The sequence below is a fragment of the Dictyostelium purpureum genome (genome assembly GCF_000190715.1).
Source record: "Dictyostelium purpureum unplaced genomic scaffold DICPUscaffold_232, whole genome shotgun sequence".
NCBI lineage: Eukaryota > Evosea > Eumycetozoa > Dictyosteliales > Dictyosteliaceae > Dictyostelium > Dictyostelium purpureum.
In genome coordinates, this window is record NW_003519568.1 from 1 (window position 1) to 20,409 (window position 20,409).

The 20,409-nt window shown below is 26.5% G+C and overlaps 5 protein-coding genes across 5 annotated transcripts; 3 read left to right on the forward strand and 2 right to left on the reverse strand.

Moving 5' to 3' along the window:
- Window positions 1-869: 869 nt before the first annotated feature.
- On the forward strand, window positions 870-6,894 carry DHKM (uncharacterized protein; the record flags this gene model as incomplete). Its single annotated transcript, XM_003290573.1, has 3 exons — window positions 870-2,441; window positions 2,508-3,450; window positions 3,518-6,894. 3 exons carry the CDS (start codon window positions 870-872, stop codon window positions 6,892-6,894), a joined length of 5,892 nt encoding a protein of 1,963 aa, XP_003290621.1.
- A 1,033-nt stretch (window positions 6,895-7,927) lies between these two features.
- On the forward strand, window positions 7,928-8,592 carry DICPUDRAFT_81348 (uncharacterized protein; the record flags this gene model as incomplete). Its single annotated transcript, XM_003290574.1, has 3 exons — window positions 7,928-8,078; window positions 8,158-8,244; window positions 8,309-8,592. 3 exons carry the CDS (start codon window positions 7,928-7,930, stop codon window positions 8,590-8,592), a joined length of 522 nt encoding a protein of 173 aa, XP_003290622.1.
- A 231-nt stretch (window positions 8,593-8,823) lies between these two features.
- Window positions 8,824-10,359, reverse strand: DICPUDRAFT_155156 (uncharacterized protein; the record flags this gene model as incomplete). Its single annotated transcript, XM_003290582.1, has 3 exons — window positions 8,824-9,780; window positions 9,859-10,087; window positions 10,163-10,359. 3 exons carry the CDS (start codon window positions 10,357-10,359, stop codon window positions 8,824-8,826), a joined length of 1,383 nt encoding a protein of 460 aa, XP_003290630.1.
- Window positions 10,360-10,772: 413 nt separating this feature from the next.
- Window positions 10,773-11,240, reverse strand: DICPUDRAFT_155157 (uncharacterized protein; the record flags this gene model as incomplete). Its single annotated transcript, XM_003290583.1, has 1 exon — window positions 10,773-11,240. One exon carries the CDS (start codon window positions 11,238-11,240, stop codon window positions 10,773-10,775), a length of 468 nt encoding a protein of 155 aa, XP_003290631.1.
- A 1,369-nt stretch (window positions 11,241-12,609) lies between these two features.
- DICPUDRAFT_49312 (protein kinase, atypical group) lies at window positions 12,610-19,895 on the forward strand. Its single transcript, XM_003290575.1, has 3 exons — window positions 12,610-12,666; window positions 12,752-13,499; window positions 13,572-19,895. Exons 2-3 carry the CDS (start codon window positions 12,773-12,775, stop codon window positions 19,760-19,762), a joined length of 6,918 nt encoding a protein of 2,305 aa, XP_003290623.1. The 5' UTR covers window positions 12,610-12,666; window positions 12,752-12,772; the 3' UTR covers window positions 19,763-19,895.
- Window positions 19,896-20,409: the final 514 nt, after the last annotated feature.

A 20,409-nucleotide genomic window follows, 5' to 3' on the forward strand; every position in this document is an offset into this window, starting at 1 on the left:
ATATTACTTTTTTTTTTTTTTTTTTTTGTTTCATCATACACAAACATTATTAATTTAAAAAAAAAACATTATTTTTTTTTTTTTTTTCAATATAAATAAATTTTTTATTTAATATCATTTATATTTTATTATCATTAATTAAAATAATATTTATAAAATAAAATATTATTAGTATTGATTAAATAACAATACTCTAATATTATTAACTATTATAGTTATTTATAAAATTATTCCACATACATTCTCACATACACTCAGTCCTTAATTAAACACACTCATTTTCCCAATATTAAATACACACAACCACACCTCTATATATAAAATACACCCAACAACACAATTATAATAAAAATATAAAAAATATAAAAAAAAAAACATTCCCACTCGGATTCATTATTAAACAAATATATAAAATAGAATAATTATTTAAATAAAATTATACACACTCTCAAACACACCAAAAACAAATTAAATTAATTTAATTTAAAAAAAAAAATAATAAATAAAATACAGCATAAGATATAATTTTTTTTTTAATTTTTTTCATTTTATCTTATTTTAATAATTTTTTAATATTCACATATAAAATATATATATTTTTAAGAAAAAAAAAACAAAAAAAAAAAAAAACAAAAAAAAAAACGGTTATTTTATAATCTTTAATAATATATTTTATTTGTTTTGTTAATTAATTATATTTATTTATTTATTTATTTATTTATTTATTTTATTATTTATTTCTTTAAAAATATATTTTATAATAAAATTTCAATAAATTCCTTCAGTTTTGTTTTTTTTTTTAAATTTTGGCAATTTATTAACTAAAACTTAATAAAGTTTTTTTTTTTTTTTTTTTTTTTCCAAAAAAAATGTCGAATTTAAAAAATAGCAATAGGGGTAATAAAAAAAGTAAAAAAAATAGGAGAAATAGTCCCCCTTCAAATATTAATTTAAAAAAAAAAAAAATTTTAAAAAATAACATAATTACTTTAAAAACTAAAAACAAAAATGGAAAGGTTTCCCCAAGGAGAAAAAGTTCAAATAATATAAATAATAATAATAATAATAATAGTAATAATAATAATAATAATAATGATAATAATAATGATTCTATAAATATAACACCAATTAAAATAAAAAATAATAGCAGTAAATTTAATACTCCACAAAACTCTGCATATCCTTTAAAAATGCAATTCCAACAACATGATTTAAAATCAGGTTTAGATTCTTTTGAAAATTTATCACCTTTAAGATCTTCAACTGGTTTCAGCAATATTAATAATAATAATAATAATAATAATAATAATACGGTAAGCGATGAATCATTATTATCAGGTATACCAAACTATAAAAGAATGAAGGGGCATAGAAATAATAGTAGTGATGATAACATTCAATTTAAGTTGAATCAACAGCAACAAGGCTCAATCGACAACATAATAGATAATAACAGTGACTCTGCAAAATCACCAAAGTTATATTCATCACATTCGATGGGAAATATATTTAGTAATGGAAGTGGACAACATCACCATCATCACCATCACCATCACCATTCTCAATCAAATAATAATAACAATAATGTATTTTTAGGTTCAAATAATTTATACTCATCCAATAGCTCACCATTTTCATCATCATCATCATCAATTTCATCTAGAAAGTCAATGTCTTCACCATCATCTTTAAACCAAACCTCTGTATTTTTACCCTCATCCTCTCAGGATATAAATAATAACCATGAGTCATCCAAAAAACAAAAAACGGGTTTACATCAAATTCTATATAAAGGTTTTAAAAAGTTTAATAAAATTAATCAAAAACAACAACAACAACAACAATTTAATAATAATAATAAAAATACCAATATTAATAAAACAAAGAAAACAAAAAATAATAGTAACCTAAATAATAAGAGCTATTATAACGATACTAATAGTAATTATAATAATAATAATAGCAGCAACAAAAAGAATAACAATAATCACAATTATTTTAACAATACATCAATTAATAGTAGTAATAGCTCTTTTTTTTCATCAAAAGGCACAATGAACCTAATTCATATATCACTTATATCAGTACTAGTTTTTTACATATTCCTAATGGTTTCAAAAAAGTTTTTATTTCGAGTTTCACAATGGAATAGCAATGTTAATTCATTATTTATTCTTGTGTTTTCTTTTCATTTTATATTTTCAACAACCCTATTGTTTTTATTGGTGCTACTATTAAAAATGAAAAGAAATTCTCACAATATTTCAAAAGATGCAAAGGATTCATTATCAGATTCTAAAGTAGAGCCATCACTATTAGACTATTTTATTTCAGACTATATATTCTTGGGTGTGGCTATGTCTGGTTTTGTAAATATATTTCAAGTTAATTTATTTTTTAATCCTAAGGATCCATCAATTTCATTAGACTCTATTTCTACTGTAAGTATAAAATTCTATTTAATTAGAAAAATTTAAGCTAGTATTAATTTTTTTTTTATTATAAAGATATCTTCAGCATTTGAATTTATAATAGTTAGTTTTATATTAAATATTTCTAATATTCCAAAAAAACATCACCATCACCATCACCATCATAATAGTGACATCAATAAAAATAATAAAAATCATAGCTTTACAAATGATGACGAAGAGTTTATTGATGACGATCAAGATTTTTATGATAGTCAAACTATAGATTCGCCAAGGGTATATGAAGATAATAAAAAGATTAACGAAAATAGTGATAGCAGTAGAAGTAATAACCCCAACAATAAAAGCAATGATAGTAGTAAAAAAAAACAGGCATCAAAAAAAAATGATTGGTCATATTCATTTCAAATTTTTTTTACAAGAATATTTTTATGTTTATCAATTACTTATACAGCAATAGTATTAATTTTAAACTCCCAGCCATTAAATAAACTATTAGTTGGTACATTTCAAAATGAAAGTGGAACCTCATTAAATCAAAATGTAGTTTTGAGTCCCACTGGTCTATTTATAAGCTCGCCAATGCAAATTCAACAGCCACTATCAACACTTTTATACATTTTACAATTGGTTTTACTATTGGTTAATTATAATCGTTTTAGAACAAATCGTTTCTTTGCCTTAATATTATCAACTATCTTCATCGAAATTACAACATGGGATACATTTGGTTTGAACTCTCGTTTATTTGACTCCTACCTCTATGAAGTTCTTGTTATTAAACGTTGGATTAGAGCAATGGCTGTTGGTTTTCCAATTGTTGGTATTCTCTTGGATGTATATAGTGGTTGGCTAAGTTTAAATCAATCAGTAAATATTATTGACTCTCAAAATATTCAAGTAGTTGATAAATTTAAACACTTAAATCTAAAAACAAAAAAAGGGCAACAAAAGTTAAAACTTAATTCACAGTTTTATATTGAATCAATGAACCAGTTTAAAAAACTAAATCAAGGAAGTAAGTATTATTTAATAAATAATATTTTCTTAGAATAAATCAACTAACTAAAGTTTTACTTTTAAAGATGGATCAATTGTCAGTTTACTATATGATACAGATGTTCAACCAAATCAAAAGGCCTATTTAGAAAGATGTACAACTTCAAATGAACAGCTAACCAAATTAACTAACGAATGTCTATATTATTCAGAAATTAAACAGCTTAAGAAGCATGATATAGAAAATTTAAATTTTGTATTGTCTGATTTCTTAGAAGACCTAATTTCAACCCCATCCATTAGAACTCAATTTGAAGAAAAAGAAATTGATTTATTCTATCTTATAGATAAAGAAGTTCCAACAAATTTAATTGGTGACTTTAAAAAGATCAAAACCATTTTATTGAGATTACTAAGCAATAGTATTAAAGCAACATATGACGGCGAAGTGTATATCAAAGTATCATTATCAAGTAATAAGAAATTGTTAAAAGCAAGAGATATTGATGATATCGATAACATTAGTGATAGCAGTGACCTTAGTGATGTAGAAGATTTCAATGAAGATGATGAAGATGATGAAGATGATGATGATAAAGAAGCTTCCGATTTAGAAAACGAAGGTTCAGATAAAAGCAGAAATGGAGAACTTTTTGACAACATTATTAGAGGTAATGATCCAAATAATGGTTATAATGGCAAAAACTATCATACCCATCATCATAAGAATAATATTGGTGAGTTTTCAAACTCAGATAACTCTTCGCCAAACTCTCATAAAAGGAAAAAGAAATCCAAAACATCAAATCAAATCAAATTATTTTTCTCTGTCATTGATAGTGGTACCGGTATCTCACCTTATAGCTATAGCTTATTATTCGAACCATTTGCACTTAGCAGTACCAATGTAAATTCTACTGAAGGTGAATTTGGTCTTGGTTTACCAATTTGTAATCAACTATCAAAATTAATGAGCGGTGATATTAGTTTTGTATCAGAGATGGAAAAAGGTTCAATTTTTGAGCTACAAGTACCATTAAAGAAGAGTGAACAACTATCCCATCAGTTCCCAAGAATCATGAACCCAAGTTCAAAATATTTCCTTTCGAATAAATGGGGCGAGGGTTTAAAGATTTTGGTAATTGACGATAATCCAAATATTGGTCAAGTTATACAAATGCATTTAGAACCATTTGGCTTTAAGGTATACCAACGTTGCACCTACTCAAGCGCCATTTATTTTTTTAATGAAAACAATGGAGATTTTAATTTAATTCTCTTAGATCCATTAATTCCAAACCTAAACATTCAAGAAATTAAGCAAATGAAACAAGATCCAACAAATATCATTAAAAACACCCCCTTAGTTTTAATGTGCACAACAAAGAACAAAAATTCTTTAAATGTTCAAGGTGTTCATTATCTTTATAAACCAATTAAAAGAGAGCAACTTATACTCCTATCCCAATTGCTACCAAATACATCAACCATCAATCCTATCTATTCAAATCAAAATATTCATTCTAGTAATGGTAGTACCGGATCAGGAGGAACAATAAATATTAATCCACCCCCAGCAAACAATACCCCTACAAATACACCATCAAATATCATACCAAATTTACTCTCTCAAAACAACTTATCTCAATTTATTAATAACAATAGTTTCAATAACAGTAATGGAAGTAGTGGAAATAATAGTGGTAATAACATTCCAATTATGAATAATGGTTTCAATGTAGCAAATGGAACACCAATGACAACAACCATTTCAAATAATTTACCAACCAATTCAATTCCAATTCAAATATTACCACAACACCCATCGTCACAACCACCACCACAACCAATTCAAACATCTTCAATTACAAACCTACCACCCTTAAATCCAATTTTAAACAATAACAATAGCAATGTTATTCAATCACCAACTTTAATTTCAAATAGTATTACAAATGCATCAGGAACAAAATCAGTTTCAGTTCCATCAACCCCATTATCAATTGGTAATAATAACCCAAGACCATTACCACATCAAGCCTCTGAAAATATTTTATTAAACTCTCCAAATCAAAGATCAATTTTACAAAGTAATAATAATATTAACTTTAGGGCTAACAATAATAATACATCACCATCCTCTACCATTCAACCAACACTTTCCCCCCAATCATTGTTACCAAGTATTGTTGAACAGCAACAACAACAACAACAACAACAACAACATATCCCAATATTGGAGTTACCACAACAAAATCAACAACTGCAAACTTTAAATGAAGAATCACCAAATGTATCACCATCCATAAAACCAAGCTCATCGTTTGAAAACTTAAACGATAGCCTATTGGGGTCATCAAAAAACAATAAACCAAGAATTTCATTTTTAAATTCAAGCAATAGTGGTTTATTAAAATGTGATTCAAGTGAAGATATCAATTGCAAAGGTGATCCATCAGAAGGAATACCTGCACCAAAAGGTGAATCTGGTGTTGCCCCTGCTCCTGAAGATGAATTCAGAATTGATCAAATGGAAAAATTCTCTATTTCATCCCCAGTAACCCAATCACCAGTTTTAGATTTAGTTAATAATACATGTACTAATAATAATACAAATTTAAATAATATTAATAATTGCTATGTCACTAGTACAAATAATAATATTAATGGCTTACCTACAAACACTAGATTAACACCAATACCAACTAGTAATCCATCAATTACCACAATGTCTTCATCAAATTTAAAACAACATTTACCAAAACAATATTCATCATCAACACCAAACTCTGCATCATCGAATACTCCATCAGTATTATCCACAATGTCAACACCAACTACCACATCAACAGTTTTACCAGGAACCCCAATAATGTCAGGTGCCAACAGTTTACCAAGTCTATGCGGAAATAGACTTAATTCTTTACAAACAGTTCCCGAATATGTTCAGATCTCCCCAAGAAAATTGAATCCTTTTACGTCAAGTTCAGGATCTGGAGGCAGCAGTTCACCTCAAATCAACGGTAACTCTATTGGTTCAAATAATGAATCATCTCAACCTAACCAAACCATTGCAAATAATAATGTAAATATATTGCTTGTAGAGGACAATCCTGTTAATGCTAAAATAGCAATGACTGTATTAAGAAAACATAATTTCAAAGTAGAACTCTCGAGTCATGGCCAAATTGCTATGGAAAGAATAAAAGCAAATCACTCATCATTTGATCTAATTCTCATGGATATTCATATGCCAGTAATGGATGGTATAACATGTTCAAAACTAATTCGTAAGTTTGAACATGAACATAGCCTAAAGAAACTACCTATTATTGCACTAACTGCAGATACATCAACTGGTCATAAAAATACCTGTTTAGAAGCAGGTTGTAACGAATTTATGTCAAAACCATTAGATTATGCTTTATTAATTAATTTATTAAAGAAATTAATCGTTAAATAAAATAAAAAACCAATATAGATTTAAATTTAAATTATAATAAAAATTTTTTTTTTTTTTTTTTAATTAAATAAACATTTAATTTGATAATACCATTATTATATAGATTTAAGTTTAATTTTAAAATAGATTATATGTTTTTTTGTCGTTTATTTAATGATGATCATTATATAATCTTTGAGATTACCATATTAAATTTAAAAAAAAAAGAATCTAATTAATTAGATTTTTTTAAAAAAATATAATGATCTATTAAATCATTTTAATACCTATAATATCTATATAGAAAAATCATCATTTCCTTTGAATACAAGACATATAATTTTTAAAAAACCATCAATATTGATATATAAAGTTATATCATAAAAATTAATAATAGTAAAAAAGTTTAAAACTTTTAATTATTAATTACAACGGTTATTTGTAAATTTAATTTTTTGAAAATAATACACACAAATATATCTAATAAAAAATATAAAAATATTTTTATATATCTTATTACAATTTCGATTTAAAACATTTTTATCTCCATTTTATATTTGTCTGCTTTAAATAGTTTTTTTTTTTTTTTTTTTTTTTTTTAATTTATATTTTTTTTTTAGTTTTGATAAGTATGAATAAAAACAAAATTGTACAGAGTTAAATTTTGTGTGTGATTTTATTTTAATTAATATTGACATTATTAATAAAATAATTAAATTTAAAAATAAAATAGAAATAAAAAAAAGTAAAAGTGATGATTGGGGTAAGAATGAGGGGGTATTTTTATATACTTATATATTTCTATCTATTGAATTATTTAATTTTGAATGATTATAATCATATATAGTATAAAATTATAAATTTTTTATTTTATTATTTAAAATATTTTAATATATTAAACATTTTATAATTTAAATAAAAAAAAAAATAAAAAATAAAAAATTAATAAATAAAAATACAAAATAAAAAACTATAAAATAAAATTTTTTTTTTTAATCAAATCAAAAGTTGTTTTAATTGATATATTTAATTTCTTTCAAAAACAATATAAAAAATGAAATTAATTATAAAACTAATACTTCTTTTATTTATATATAATGTATTGTTAATAAAACATATCAAATCAACCAGTGTATTTTTAGAAGATTATCATAAATGTAGAGAAGGATGCGAAATTAAAAATACAAATAACAATTTACTATCAGGTATTTATTTTAAATATTATTTATTTAATATATTAAAAAAAATATTAACATCAATATTAACATTTTTTATTTCATTAAGTATCTGTATCAATAGAATATGCATATTCTGGTGAATATTATGAATGCAAAAATGGATGTGAACAAAAAAATAATGATTTGATTCAAGGTATATAAAATTATTTATTTTTTTTCTAATTTATTATTAAAATTTTCTTTTTTTATTTTTATAGATATTTGTGAAAGACCATCATTTTTTAATGCTGGAGAGCCTTCAATTGAAACAAACCATCACCTAGATTCATTAAGAAAGAAATGCCAATACTTTTCAAATAATTTGGGAAAAATAGATTTGGACTATATTGAAAAACTTTATAGATATAAAGAATTATTGGCAATAGATTGTACAAGAATGATTTGTTATCTAGGAGGTGGGATCAATACATATGGCCTATCATCTGTTGGAAAACCTGTAAAACCTTTAATTAGAAATATTAAGAAAAAAGAAAAAAAATAATTTGATTGTAAGAGAAAATATTACAATAACAATTATTGTACTTTTCTATACCATTATTTGTTTTAATATTTTTAAAAACTCAGTAATACTAGTAATATTATAATTATTTATTAAAAAAATAAAATAAAAATAAAAAAAAATCATTTAATGTATGTTTTAAAATAAAAAATATTTTCTTTGTACAAAATTATTTGTTATAAATATTAGTGCATATGTGGTATTATACCCCTTTTATTTTTTTGTTTGGATTTTGGATTGTTGTTTAAGTTGAGCCTGGATCAATTTTGCTCTAGTAATGATCTCATTATTAAATTCAATGGATGTGTTGTTTGAATAAAATGATTTTTTGTCATTGATTGAGGAAATAATGCAATCTATATGTCTCATCAAAGTGATTGGTTCTATTTGAAGTAATGGGAAATCAAACTGTTGTTGTGGCATATCGATGACTTCTGTCGATATTTGTTTAATGATATTCGATAAATCTGCGAATCTTTCGGTGATGAATGGATTGAAACTTAGTAAATCTTTTTCTTTAGTGACTGTTACCTGATTTGAAATATTTTGTAAGACTTTACTGACTAAAGTTAATGTACGTCTAACATTTGGATTGGGTGCATCTGAAATAAGACCAAAAGCTTCTGGGCTGAAAATAGCTGGATTAATAAATCTGAGGAAAAGGAAACCACCAACAGCCTTAATGCTTGTATTTTCGGATGAGAATTTCTTTAAAATTAATTCATAAAGTAAATTACAAATAACTTTAATTTCATTTGGTAATTGATCCATTGATGCTTTGATGGCAGTGATAAAAGATGAACAATAGAATGTTAACTGAGTTGAATTTTGTTGCGATTGAGCTTCGCTAACTTTGTTGGTATCGACCTCAAGTTTAACATCGTTTTCGATCATTGAACGAATGAGAGGTGTCAATGCTTCTCTAAGGAAGTTATACCCAATTGATTTGAATGTTGCTACAATGATTTTGGTTGATAGTGAGTCAGTTCTAAATAATACATTTGGATCGACTGTATTTTCAATTTCAAGTGATGTAATATCTCTAATAATATCGATCAAGTTGCATGCTTTTGAATTTGAAAAATAAAACATTAATGCTTTTGCAAAATCGTCTGTAATCAATTGCTTTGATAAATCTTTGATAATTTTATGATTATCAAAATTTAAATACTATAGCATAAAAAAAATTTTAAATTAATATTAAAATTTCTTTTTTTTTTTTAAATATAGGTTATATTTATATCTTACATGTGATAATGATAAAAACGATGAAAAATTGATTTGTAAATGAATATCTCCTCTTTTCTTTTTCGATGGTTTCTTTGGATTCTTGCCCTCTAATGGGATCCAAATATCTCTTAATCCTTTATTTCTATACTCGTCCAAATTGACTCTAACTAATCCTGCAAAATCATCCTTTGAAATTTTATCTTCGTCATACATTAATATATGCACAATATTTGTACCATAAATATCACTAAAATAAATATAAAATTAATATTGGTACTAATTTTTTTTTTTTTTTTTTTTTTTTTTTTTATAAAAATATTACAATATAAACTCCTCTTCTTTCCAAACAGGATTTAATGTTTTATAAATAACTTCTGTTTTAAATACAGGTGATGTTGGAATATCATTTAAATCTTTTGTTTGAATAAGACAATACGGGTCTGAGGTTGTAATGTCTAAAGGTAAAATATCTCTTGCACCTAAAATTTTTATTGAAACTTTTCCATACAACTTTTCCATCTTAAAAAACTATATACACCAAAAATAAATAAATATAATAAATAAATTTATAATAAATTTAAAATAAAAAATATAAAATAATAAAAAATATAAAATTAAAAAATAAAAATAAAATTCTGAAAAAAAATAATTTTTTAAAAAAATAAATATAAAAAAAAATAAAAATAAATAAAAAAAAAAAAAAGAGATATTTTTAAAAACAACTGCACCCAAAGGCGTGTGAAACTAGTCGATTCATCAATTTCAGCTAAATATTTAAAAATAAAAGTGGTTTGTGAATAAAATAAAAAAAATAAAAAATATTAAATAAAAATATATAAATTTAAATTAAAAAAAAATTGAGTGAATGGGCAAAAATAAAAATTAGGTGATTGTTTTTATAATAATTTCATGATTATGAATCTTTTATTTATTTAAAAGTTACATAAAGTAATTTGGTCTTTGCTTGTGACGGTGACGGTCAAATTGCTGGTGTAGGAGTTGTTAAATCTTAATGAGAAATAAGAGGATTCTGAACCACATGCACCAAACCAAAGTGGAGTGTAACCAACTCTATTTCTTGTGTCATTGGTGGAGTTGGCTGGGGCTTTAAAATTGAAATATGTGTAGGCTCTGCTTGGCTTGGTAGAGGTTACGTTGATATAAAGGTCATTAAGGAGATATTGTTCGTCTACATCGACTCTGAATTGTATAAAGTCAACTTTATTTGCCACAATATTATACACAACTGGGTTAGCATCCCCGTCTGCTGATGATCCTACCAAACTCCATTCATTTGCGCCCCCTATAGCATTTTGATTTCTTAAGTTCAATGATAAACCATTGACCAATAGGAAACTACAAAAAATAAAACCAATTAAAGATATTAATAAAACTTTCATTTCTTTTCTTTTTCTTTTTTTCTTTTTTTTATATAAAATATTTATTATAAATATTATTATTGCTATGTTATTATTTATTAAAATATGAAAAAAAAAAAAAAATTTTAAATAAAGAAAAAATATAATTCAAATAAATATAACATGATAAAATAAAATAAAATAAATAAAACAAAATAAAATAAAATACAAATAAAATTGTTCAATACAAAGAAAAAAAAAAATTACATAACCATATTCTTTTAAAAAAACTACATTTAAAATAATTGGTTGTTACTATTTATATTTTTTATTTATTTGTTATCTTTTACTATAAAAGTATACTAGTTTATAACTAGTTAAACCATTATTTATTATGTATTAATATTAATAATTCTGTTTTTGTGTTAAATGAAAAAATATAAAAAGGGAAGATGCTTAACGAAATTTAATAAATAGACACAAAAATCCCAAAATTAAAAAAAATAAAAAAAAAACAAATTGTGTGTTTTTATTTCTTTTTTTTTATATTTTTTCTTTTTTTTTTTTTATATTTGTTTTTTCTAATAATAATATTTTTTTGTTTTTTTAAATAGTTTTAAACTAAAATAAGTTTTACTTTTATTATTTTTATAAAGAGAGAATAAATTGACAAAAATGAGATAAAATGAGATAAATAAAATTTTTTTGAAAAAAAAAAAAATATAATTTATTCTCTTTTTTTAAAAAAAAAAAATTTTTGATTTTTTTAAAATTTTTTTTTTTTTTTTTAATTTTTTTAAATTTTTTTTCTTTTATTATTTTATTTTTTTTTTGTAATATTAAAAAATATATTTGTATATATAAAAGTTATTTTATTTTTTTATTTTTATAGATAATTAATTAAACAATTCAACATCTATTTAAATATTTAAATAAAAAACGATATTATTAATAGTTTTGTTTAAATAAAATTATAATAAATCAAACACAAAAAAATAAATTAAATTTTTTTTTTTTTAAACACACATACACATACACATCAAATATATATATAAATATAAATATCAAAAAACAATAAATCAGTAATAATATAAATATAAATATATGAAAGAAATTTAAAAGGGACTTTTTTCTTTTTTTTTTATTTCAAACACAACCAAACTATTTATTTTAAAACACCCTCACCCCTTTTATATTTAAGAAAGTAATAATAAAAAAAAGATCAAAAGAAAATTTCTATTTCTTTTTTTTATTATTTTTTTAAATTTTGTAAAATAGTATATATATTTTTTAATTTTTTATAGAAATACTTTTTTTATACACCCAAACACACCATACATATATATAAAAAATGGATTTAAATGACCAACCAGCTCCATGGGCTGATGCCTTACAAAAAATATTAAATGACCTAAAAAATAAAAAAGAAGAAGATAGAAGTAAAGCAGCCAAAAATTTAAAACTTTATGTAGGTTTCATATTTATTATTAATTTAAATATATATATCAAATAATTAGTATTTAATATCAAATAATTATTTTATTTTATTTTAGGTAATTTCACAAAGTAGAGAAATGACAAATGAAAATTTTGGTAAATTTATGAAAAATGTAAATGATTTAATATTTGAATTATTAAATTCAAGTGGTATACCAGAGAAAATTGGTGGAATTATGGCAATCGACGAATTAATAGATGTAGATTATGATGAAAATGCTACTAAGATTACAAAATTAGCAAATTATTTACGTATAGGTTTAGGATTTAACGATTTTACAGTAATGTTGATGGCATCAAAAGCATTAGGTAGATTAGCAAGATCAAATGGTACATTAACAGCAGAGTGTGTCGAATTTGAAGTCACAAGAGCACTCGAATGGTTAAGTGGTGATAGAATAGAAGCTAGAAGACATGCTGCTGTGTTGGTTTTAAAAGAATTAGCACAAAATGCACCAACACTTTTTTATGTACATTGTAGCTCTTTTATAGATTTAATTTGGGTTGCACTAAAAGATCCAAAGGTTGCCATTAGAGAAGGTGCTGTCGAAGCACTCAGAGCTTGCTTAGATTTAATTTCAGAAAGAGAATCACGTCTTCGTCTTCAATGGTACCAAAAAATTTATGATGAAGCTCAAAAATCTTTTAAAGCAAATGGCTCACCCGAATCAATTCATGGCTCATTAATCACATTATCAGAATTATTAAGAAAAACTGGTGATTTTATGCATTCAAAATATAAAGATGTTTGTGATACTGTATTAAAATATAAAGATCATCGTGATAAATTAGTTAAAAAAACTGGTATGTATTAATTTTTAATTGTAATAATCGAAATTAAAGTAACATTAATATTAATTTTAAATTTTTTTTTAGTATTGGTATTATTCCCAAGATTAGCAATTTTTAATCCAAAAGAATTTGTATTAAATTATTTTAATGCATGTATGATACATTTATTAGCAGCTTTACGTAATCAAAATGAAAGACCAACAGCATTTATTTCATTAGGTGAAATTGCAATGGCAGTTGGTGGAGCAATTAAACCATATTTAGATTCAATTGTTGTAATGATTAAACAAGGTTTATCAACAAAAGGTAAACAATTTTGTCCAGAAGTTCTTACATGTATTTCAATGTTAGCATCAGCAGTAGGTCCATCAATGTATCCAAATATGCAATCAATTTTACCACAAATGATTCAGTCATCAGGTCTTACCATTACTTTAACTGAATCACTTAGAGATTTATCAATCAATTTACCAACACTTATCCCACATATCCAATCTAAACTTTTAATGTTAATAAGTCAAGTTTTAGCAAATAAACCATTTAGTGAACCAGGTGCTCCATCACCATACAGAAAGAGTGCAACTCCATTCCAGGGTGGTTCGGTACCACAGTTAGGCCAAAACTCTGATGTTGACCCACAAATGATTGCTTTAGCTTTAAAAACTTTAGGTTCATTCGATTTCTCAAAACATAATCTTTTAGAGTTTGTTAGAGAATGTGTTGTAAATTATTTAGATGACGATAATATCGAAATTCGTAGAGAAGCCGCAATTACTTGTGCTCAATTAATGGTACGTACCGAAGAGCCAGCCCCAACTCGTGGTCATTCTGCTGTTATTGTTGGTGAAGTTTTAGAAAAACTTTTAGTTGTTGGTATTGCTGATCCAGATCCATCCATCCGTAAAACTGTTTTAAGTTCATTAGATCCACGTTTCGATCATCACTTGGCTCAAGCTGAAAACCTTCGTTCTCTTTTTATTGCTTTAAATGACGAACTTTTTGAAATTAGAGAACTTGCAATTACTGTTATTGGTCGTCTTACAATTAGAAATCCAGCTTATGTTATGCCATCACTCCGTAAAACTTTAATTCAACTACTTACTGAATTGGAATTCAGTGGTGATGGTAAAAATAAGGAAGAAAGTGCACGTTTATTGGGTCATTTAATTTCCGCTTCAGAAAAATTAATTAAACCTTATGTAGAACCAATTCTCAAAGCTTTATTACCAAAACTTCGTGATTCAAATCCACGTGTAGCATCATGTGTTTTAGCAGCATTGGGTGAACTTTCAGTTGTTGGTGGTGAAGAAATGTCACAACATATAGATCAATTGGTACCATTAATTATTGATACTCTCCAAGATCAAAGCTCAACATCCAAAAGAGAAGTAGCACTTAAAACACTTGGTCAATTGGCTTCATCAACTGGTTATGTTATTAAACCTTTCAGCAAATATCCAATGCTTTTAGATATTTTATTAAATGCTATCAAAACTGAAAGAATTCCATCAATTAGAAGAGAAGTTATTAAAGTATTAGGTATTTTAGGTTCATTAGATCCATATAAACATAAGATGAACGAATTAGGTAAACGTAGAGAAGATCAAAAAACAAATGACGACAAGGCATTAAATGAAGTAATTACAATTTCACCATCATCTGAAGACTATTACCCAACTGTTGCTTTAACTGCATTAATGAAAATTTTAAGAGATCCATCATTAAATTCTCACCACACAAGTGTTATCCAAGCTGTAATGTATATATTCAAGAGTCTTTCATTGAAGAGTATTCCATTTTTACCACAAATTATGCCACCATTCCTCCATGCTATGAATACAGGTGAACCGTTATTCCGTGAATTTGTTTTCCAACAATTGGGCTCATTGGTTTCAATCGTTAAACAACATATCCGTGACTATTTAGGTAGTGTTTTTGATTTAATCGAAAAATATTGGAATTCAAATCTTTTAATCCCAATCATTAAATTAGTAGAGGAGATTTCATCAGCTCTTAATGACGAGTTCAAAGTTTATTTACCAAATTTAATTCCACAAATGTTAAATGTACTTCATACCGATCGTAATAATAAAAGACCAGCAACCATCAAAGTATTAAAAGCTCTTGAGGTTTTTGGAACCAATTTAGATGATTACCTTCATTTGGTAATACCAGCAGTCGTTAAATTATTTGAACAAGTAGATGTTACCTCTCAAGTCAGAATTTTAGCTATTCAAACCATTGGTAGACTTTGTAAAAAACTTAATTTCTCTGATTACGCATCTCGTATTATTCATCCATTAGCTCGTGTTTTAGATAGTTCAGATACTGAATTAAGAGAAGAAACATTAAATACTTTATGTGCATTAGTATTCCAATTGGGTAGTGATTACGCAATTTTCATTCCAATGGTTGGTAAAGTATTAGCCAAACGTGAAATTCAAAGTGCCAATTATGAATTACTTATTAGTAAACTCTTAAAGAATCAACAATTAATGTGGTCACCAGGTTCAGGCGAAGAAGGTTTCAATAATACCAGATTTACAGATAATGGTATCCATAATGAAGATAATTCAAGTTCAACTCCATTCGAAATTGGTGTAAAGAAATTAAAAGCAAATGAACAACATCTTAAGAATGCATGGGAGACCTCACAACGTTCCACTAAAGAAGATTGGAGCGAATGGATTCGTAGATTCTCTGTCGAATTACTTCGTGAATCACCATCACCAGCTTTACGTTCATGTTTATCATTAGCCCAAGATTATCATCCATTGGTTAAAGAATTATTCAACGCTGGTTTCGTAAGTTGTTGGACTGAGCTTCATGAACAATTCCAAGAAGAGTTGGTGAGAAGTTTAGAGGTTGCATTGCTTTCACCAAATATTCCACCAGAAATCCTTCAAACCTTATTAAATTTAGCCGAATTTATGGAGCTTCACGAAAAACCATTACCAATCGATATTCGTACACTTGGTGCACTCGCTGAAAAGTGTCATGCATATGCTAAAGCTTTACATTACAAAGAAGCAGAATTCCAACAGTCACCATCATCAACCATCGAGGCTTTAATTAGTATTAATAATCAACTTCAACAACCAGAGGCTGCTATTGGTATTTTAATTTATGCTCAAAAGAACCATAGTGTTGAATTAAAAGAATCATGGTATGAAAAATTACGTCGTTGGGAAGATGCGTTAGCTGCTTATGAAAAGAAGCAAAAAACAGATGTAAATGTTGGCATTGAAAATACATTAGGTATTATGAGATGTCTTCATGCATTAGGTGAATGGGAAAGATTATCACAACTCTCTGTAGACACATGGAAATCAGAAAATATTGGCGATAACACACGTGTAACCATTGCCCCATTAGCTGCCGCTGCTGCATGGAATCTTTCTAACTGGGAAAGAATGGAAGAGTATGTAAGAGGTATGAATCAAGACACTGTTGAAGGCTCATTTTACCGTGCTATTCTCGAAGTTCACCATGACAATTTCGATAATGCCCAAATATTAATTGAACATGCTCGTGCCCTTGTCGATACAGAGTTAACTGCCTTACTTGGTGAATCTTATAATAGAGCATACAAAGTAGTCGTTCGTCTTCAACAATTATCAGAACTCGAAGAAATTATTGAATACAAGAAATGTTCAGATAATCCAGAACGTAGAAATATGATCAAGAACACATGGAAAACTCGTTTAAGAGGTTGTCAACACAATGTAGATATTTGGCAATCAATTTTAGCTGTTCATAGTTTGGTTATTTCACCACACGAAGAGTTGGATATGTGGCTTAAGTTTGTAGGTTTATGTAGAAAAGGTTCTCGTTTAGGTTTAGCTCAAAAAACATTAGCAATGTTAATGGGTAAAGATCCAGCTACAAGCCAATTTGGTGGAATTTTACCAAATACCCATCCAAGAATTACATTTGCCTATATCAAACAACTTTGGAGTGCTGGAGCTAAACAGCCAGCATTTGAAAAACTTCGTACATTTGTTCAAGCCCTCAGAGACACTGACGATCTTCCATTACAAGGTCGTGCATACTTGAAATTAGGTGAATGGCAATTAGCATTGGGTGATACATTGAATGAATCATCTATTCCACATATTATTGCATCATTTAAAGCTGCCACAGAGTGCGATCCAAATTGGTATAAAGCTTGGCATTCATGGGCTCTTATTAATTTCGAAGTTGTTTCACATTACGAACAAAATGGTGGATCAGTTGAACAAATTGGTAATCATTTACTCCCAGCAGTTCATTCATTCTTTAAATCAATTTCATTGGCCCCAGATCGTAGTCTTCAAGATACTCTTCGTCTTTTAACTCTTTGGTTTAAACATGGTGCTCAAAAAGAAGTTGAAGCTGCTCTCATGCAAGGTTTTAATACAATTTCAATTGATACCTGGCTTCATGTTATTCCACAAATTATTGCTCGTATTCATGCTCCTGTACTTCCAGTTCGTCGTTTACTTCACGAACTTATTGATATTATTGGTAAAGAACATCCACAAGCTCTTGTTTATCCATTAACTGTAGCTACTAAATCACAATCACCTGCACGTCTCGCTGCTGCCAAAACTCTTATGGATAAAATGAGAAAACACTCTGCCACTTTAGTCGATCAAGCTCTCCCAGTAAGCCAAGAGTTGGTTAGAACTGCTATTCTTTGGTTAGAAATGTGGTATGAAGGTTTAGAAGAAGCTTCACGTCAATATTTCGGTGATCATAATCCAGAGGCTATGTTGGCCACATTAGCCCCACTTCACCAAATTCTTGAAAAAGGTCCTGAAACCACATCTGAAACATCATTCCTTCAAGCTTTTGGAAGAGATTTACAAGAAGCTTTGGAATGGAGTAAAAAATATGAAAAGACACGTAAAGAAGGTGATCTTAATCAAGCTTGGGATCTTTATTATCAAGTCTTTAGAAGAATTTATAAACAATTACCTCAAATGTCATCATTGGAGCTTCAATATGTTTCACCAAAACTTTTAAATTCAAACAATATGGAGTTAGCAGTACCAGGTACATATAAAGCAGGCGAACCAATTGTCAGAATTCAATCTTTCTCACCAACTCTCTCAGTTATTCCATCCAAACAACGTCCAAGAAAACTTACTATTATTGGTAGTGATGGTTTAGAATATACTTTCCTTTTAAAGGGTCACGAAGATCTTCGTCAAGATGAACGTGTTATGCAATTGTTCAGTTTAGTCAATACATTATTAGCAGCTAACCATGAAACCGCAAAATCACATCTTTCAATTCGTCGTTTCGCTGTTATCCCATTATCACCAAATTCTGGTCTCATTGGTTGGGTACCACACAGTGATACCTTACATACTCTTATTAAAGATTTCCGTGATAGCAACAAAATTCTTTTATCAATTGAACATCGTTTAATGCTCCAAATGTGCTCAGATTACGATAACCTCACATTGTTACAAAAGGTCGAAGTATTCGAATTTGCTTTAGAAAACTCAAATAGTTTAGATCTCCACAAGGTACTTTGGTTAAAATCTAGAAATTCAGAAGTTTGGTTAGATAGAAGAACAAATTATACTCGTTCGTTGGCTGTTATGAGCATGGTTGGTTATATTTTAGGTTTAGGTGATCGTCATCCATCCAATCTCATGTTAGATCGTCACACAGGTCATATTTTACATATCGATTTTGGTGATTGTTTCGAAGTAGCTATGCACCGTGATAAATATCCAGAAAAGATTCCATTCCGTCTTACTCGTATGCTTATTAATGCTATGGAAGTTTCAGGAATTGAAGGTAACTTTAGAATTACTTGTGAAGCTGTAATGACAGTATTAAGAAACAATAAAGAATCTTTAATGGCCGTTTTAGAAGCTTTCGTTCACGATCCATTAATCAACTGGCGTCTTTTAACACCAAACGAAAATAACAATATCAACAAACATAAACAAAATAACTCGAATGCCAAGATCGAAAGTGATTTAATTGAAGACTCACCAGAAACCACTGGCTCACTCAAATCCTCACCTGTACATAGACAAATTGCTCGTAACCAAAGAGTTGGTGTTGATGAACAGGTCGAAGCTGAAATTGTTCCAGAAGCATTAAATGAAAGAGCTCTTTCTGTTATTAATCGTGTAAATAAAAAATTAACTGGTAGAGATTTCAATTCAAATGAAACTTTAGATGTTCCCGACCAAGTTCAAAAACTTATTGACCAAGCTACTTCTCATGAAAATTTATGTCAATTATATATTGGTTGGTGTAGTTTTTGGTAAAAAGTTTGAAAAACAATTAATAATAGAATTTAAAATTATATAAAAACCACCAAAATAAAATAATTAATAATTTGTTTTAATAGTAAAAATAAAATAATAAAGTAAAAATAATAAAATTTTTAAATTAAAATGTAAAAATAAAATTTTTTTTCTTGAGGAAATTTTTTATAATTGTATTTATAATTTCATAATAGATGAAAAAAAGGAATATGAAAAAAATCTCTAATTTTTAATGTTTTTTTTATTTATATAAATTAAAGTTTTAATATTTCAAAGAAATAACAAGAAGGTTAAAAACTCAAGTAATTTTATGTAAAAAAATTACATACAAATTTATTAATATTTTTAAATAGATTTTCAATTTTTTTATTAATTATTTTTTTATTGATTTATGATTCTATTATATCAGTAGTGTCCCCCCAAAAAAAAAAAAAGATTTCCCACACACATTTGTATATTCTTTTTTAATAGTATTTTTACCCCACTGCACACAAAAAAATTAAAATACAAAAAACACCCTATGAATATAGCAGCTCTCTACGAAATATATAAAAAATTTAAAAAAAAAAATAAATAGCACGACCAAATTGTATTTTTATAATTAAAAATAACAATTAAAAAAAAAAAAAAAGATAAACAAAATTTTT

Coding starts and splice junctions, on each gene's coding strand:
- DICPUDRAFT_49312 (XM_003290575.1), top strand. CDS start 12,773: ATGACAAATGAAAATTTTGGTAAATTTATGAAAAATGTAAATGATTTA. Junction 13,500..13,571: donor TAAATTAGTTAAAAAAACTG/GTATGTATTAAT, acceptor ATTTTTTTTTAG/TATTGGTATTATTCCCAAGA.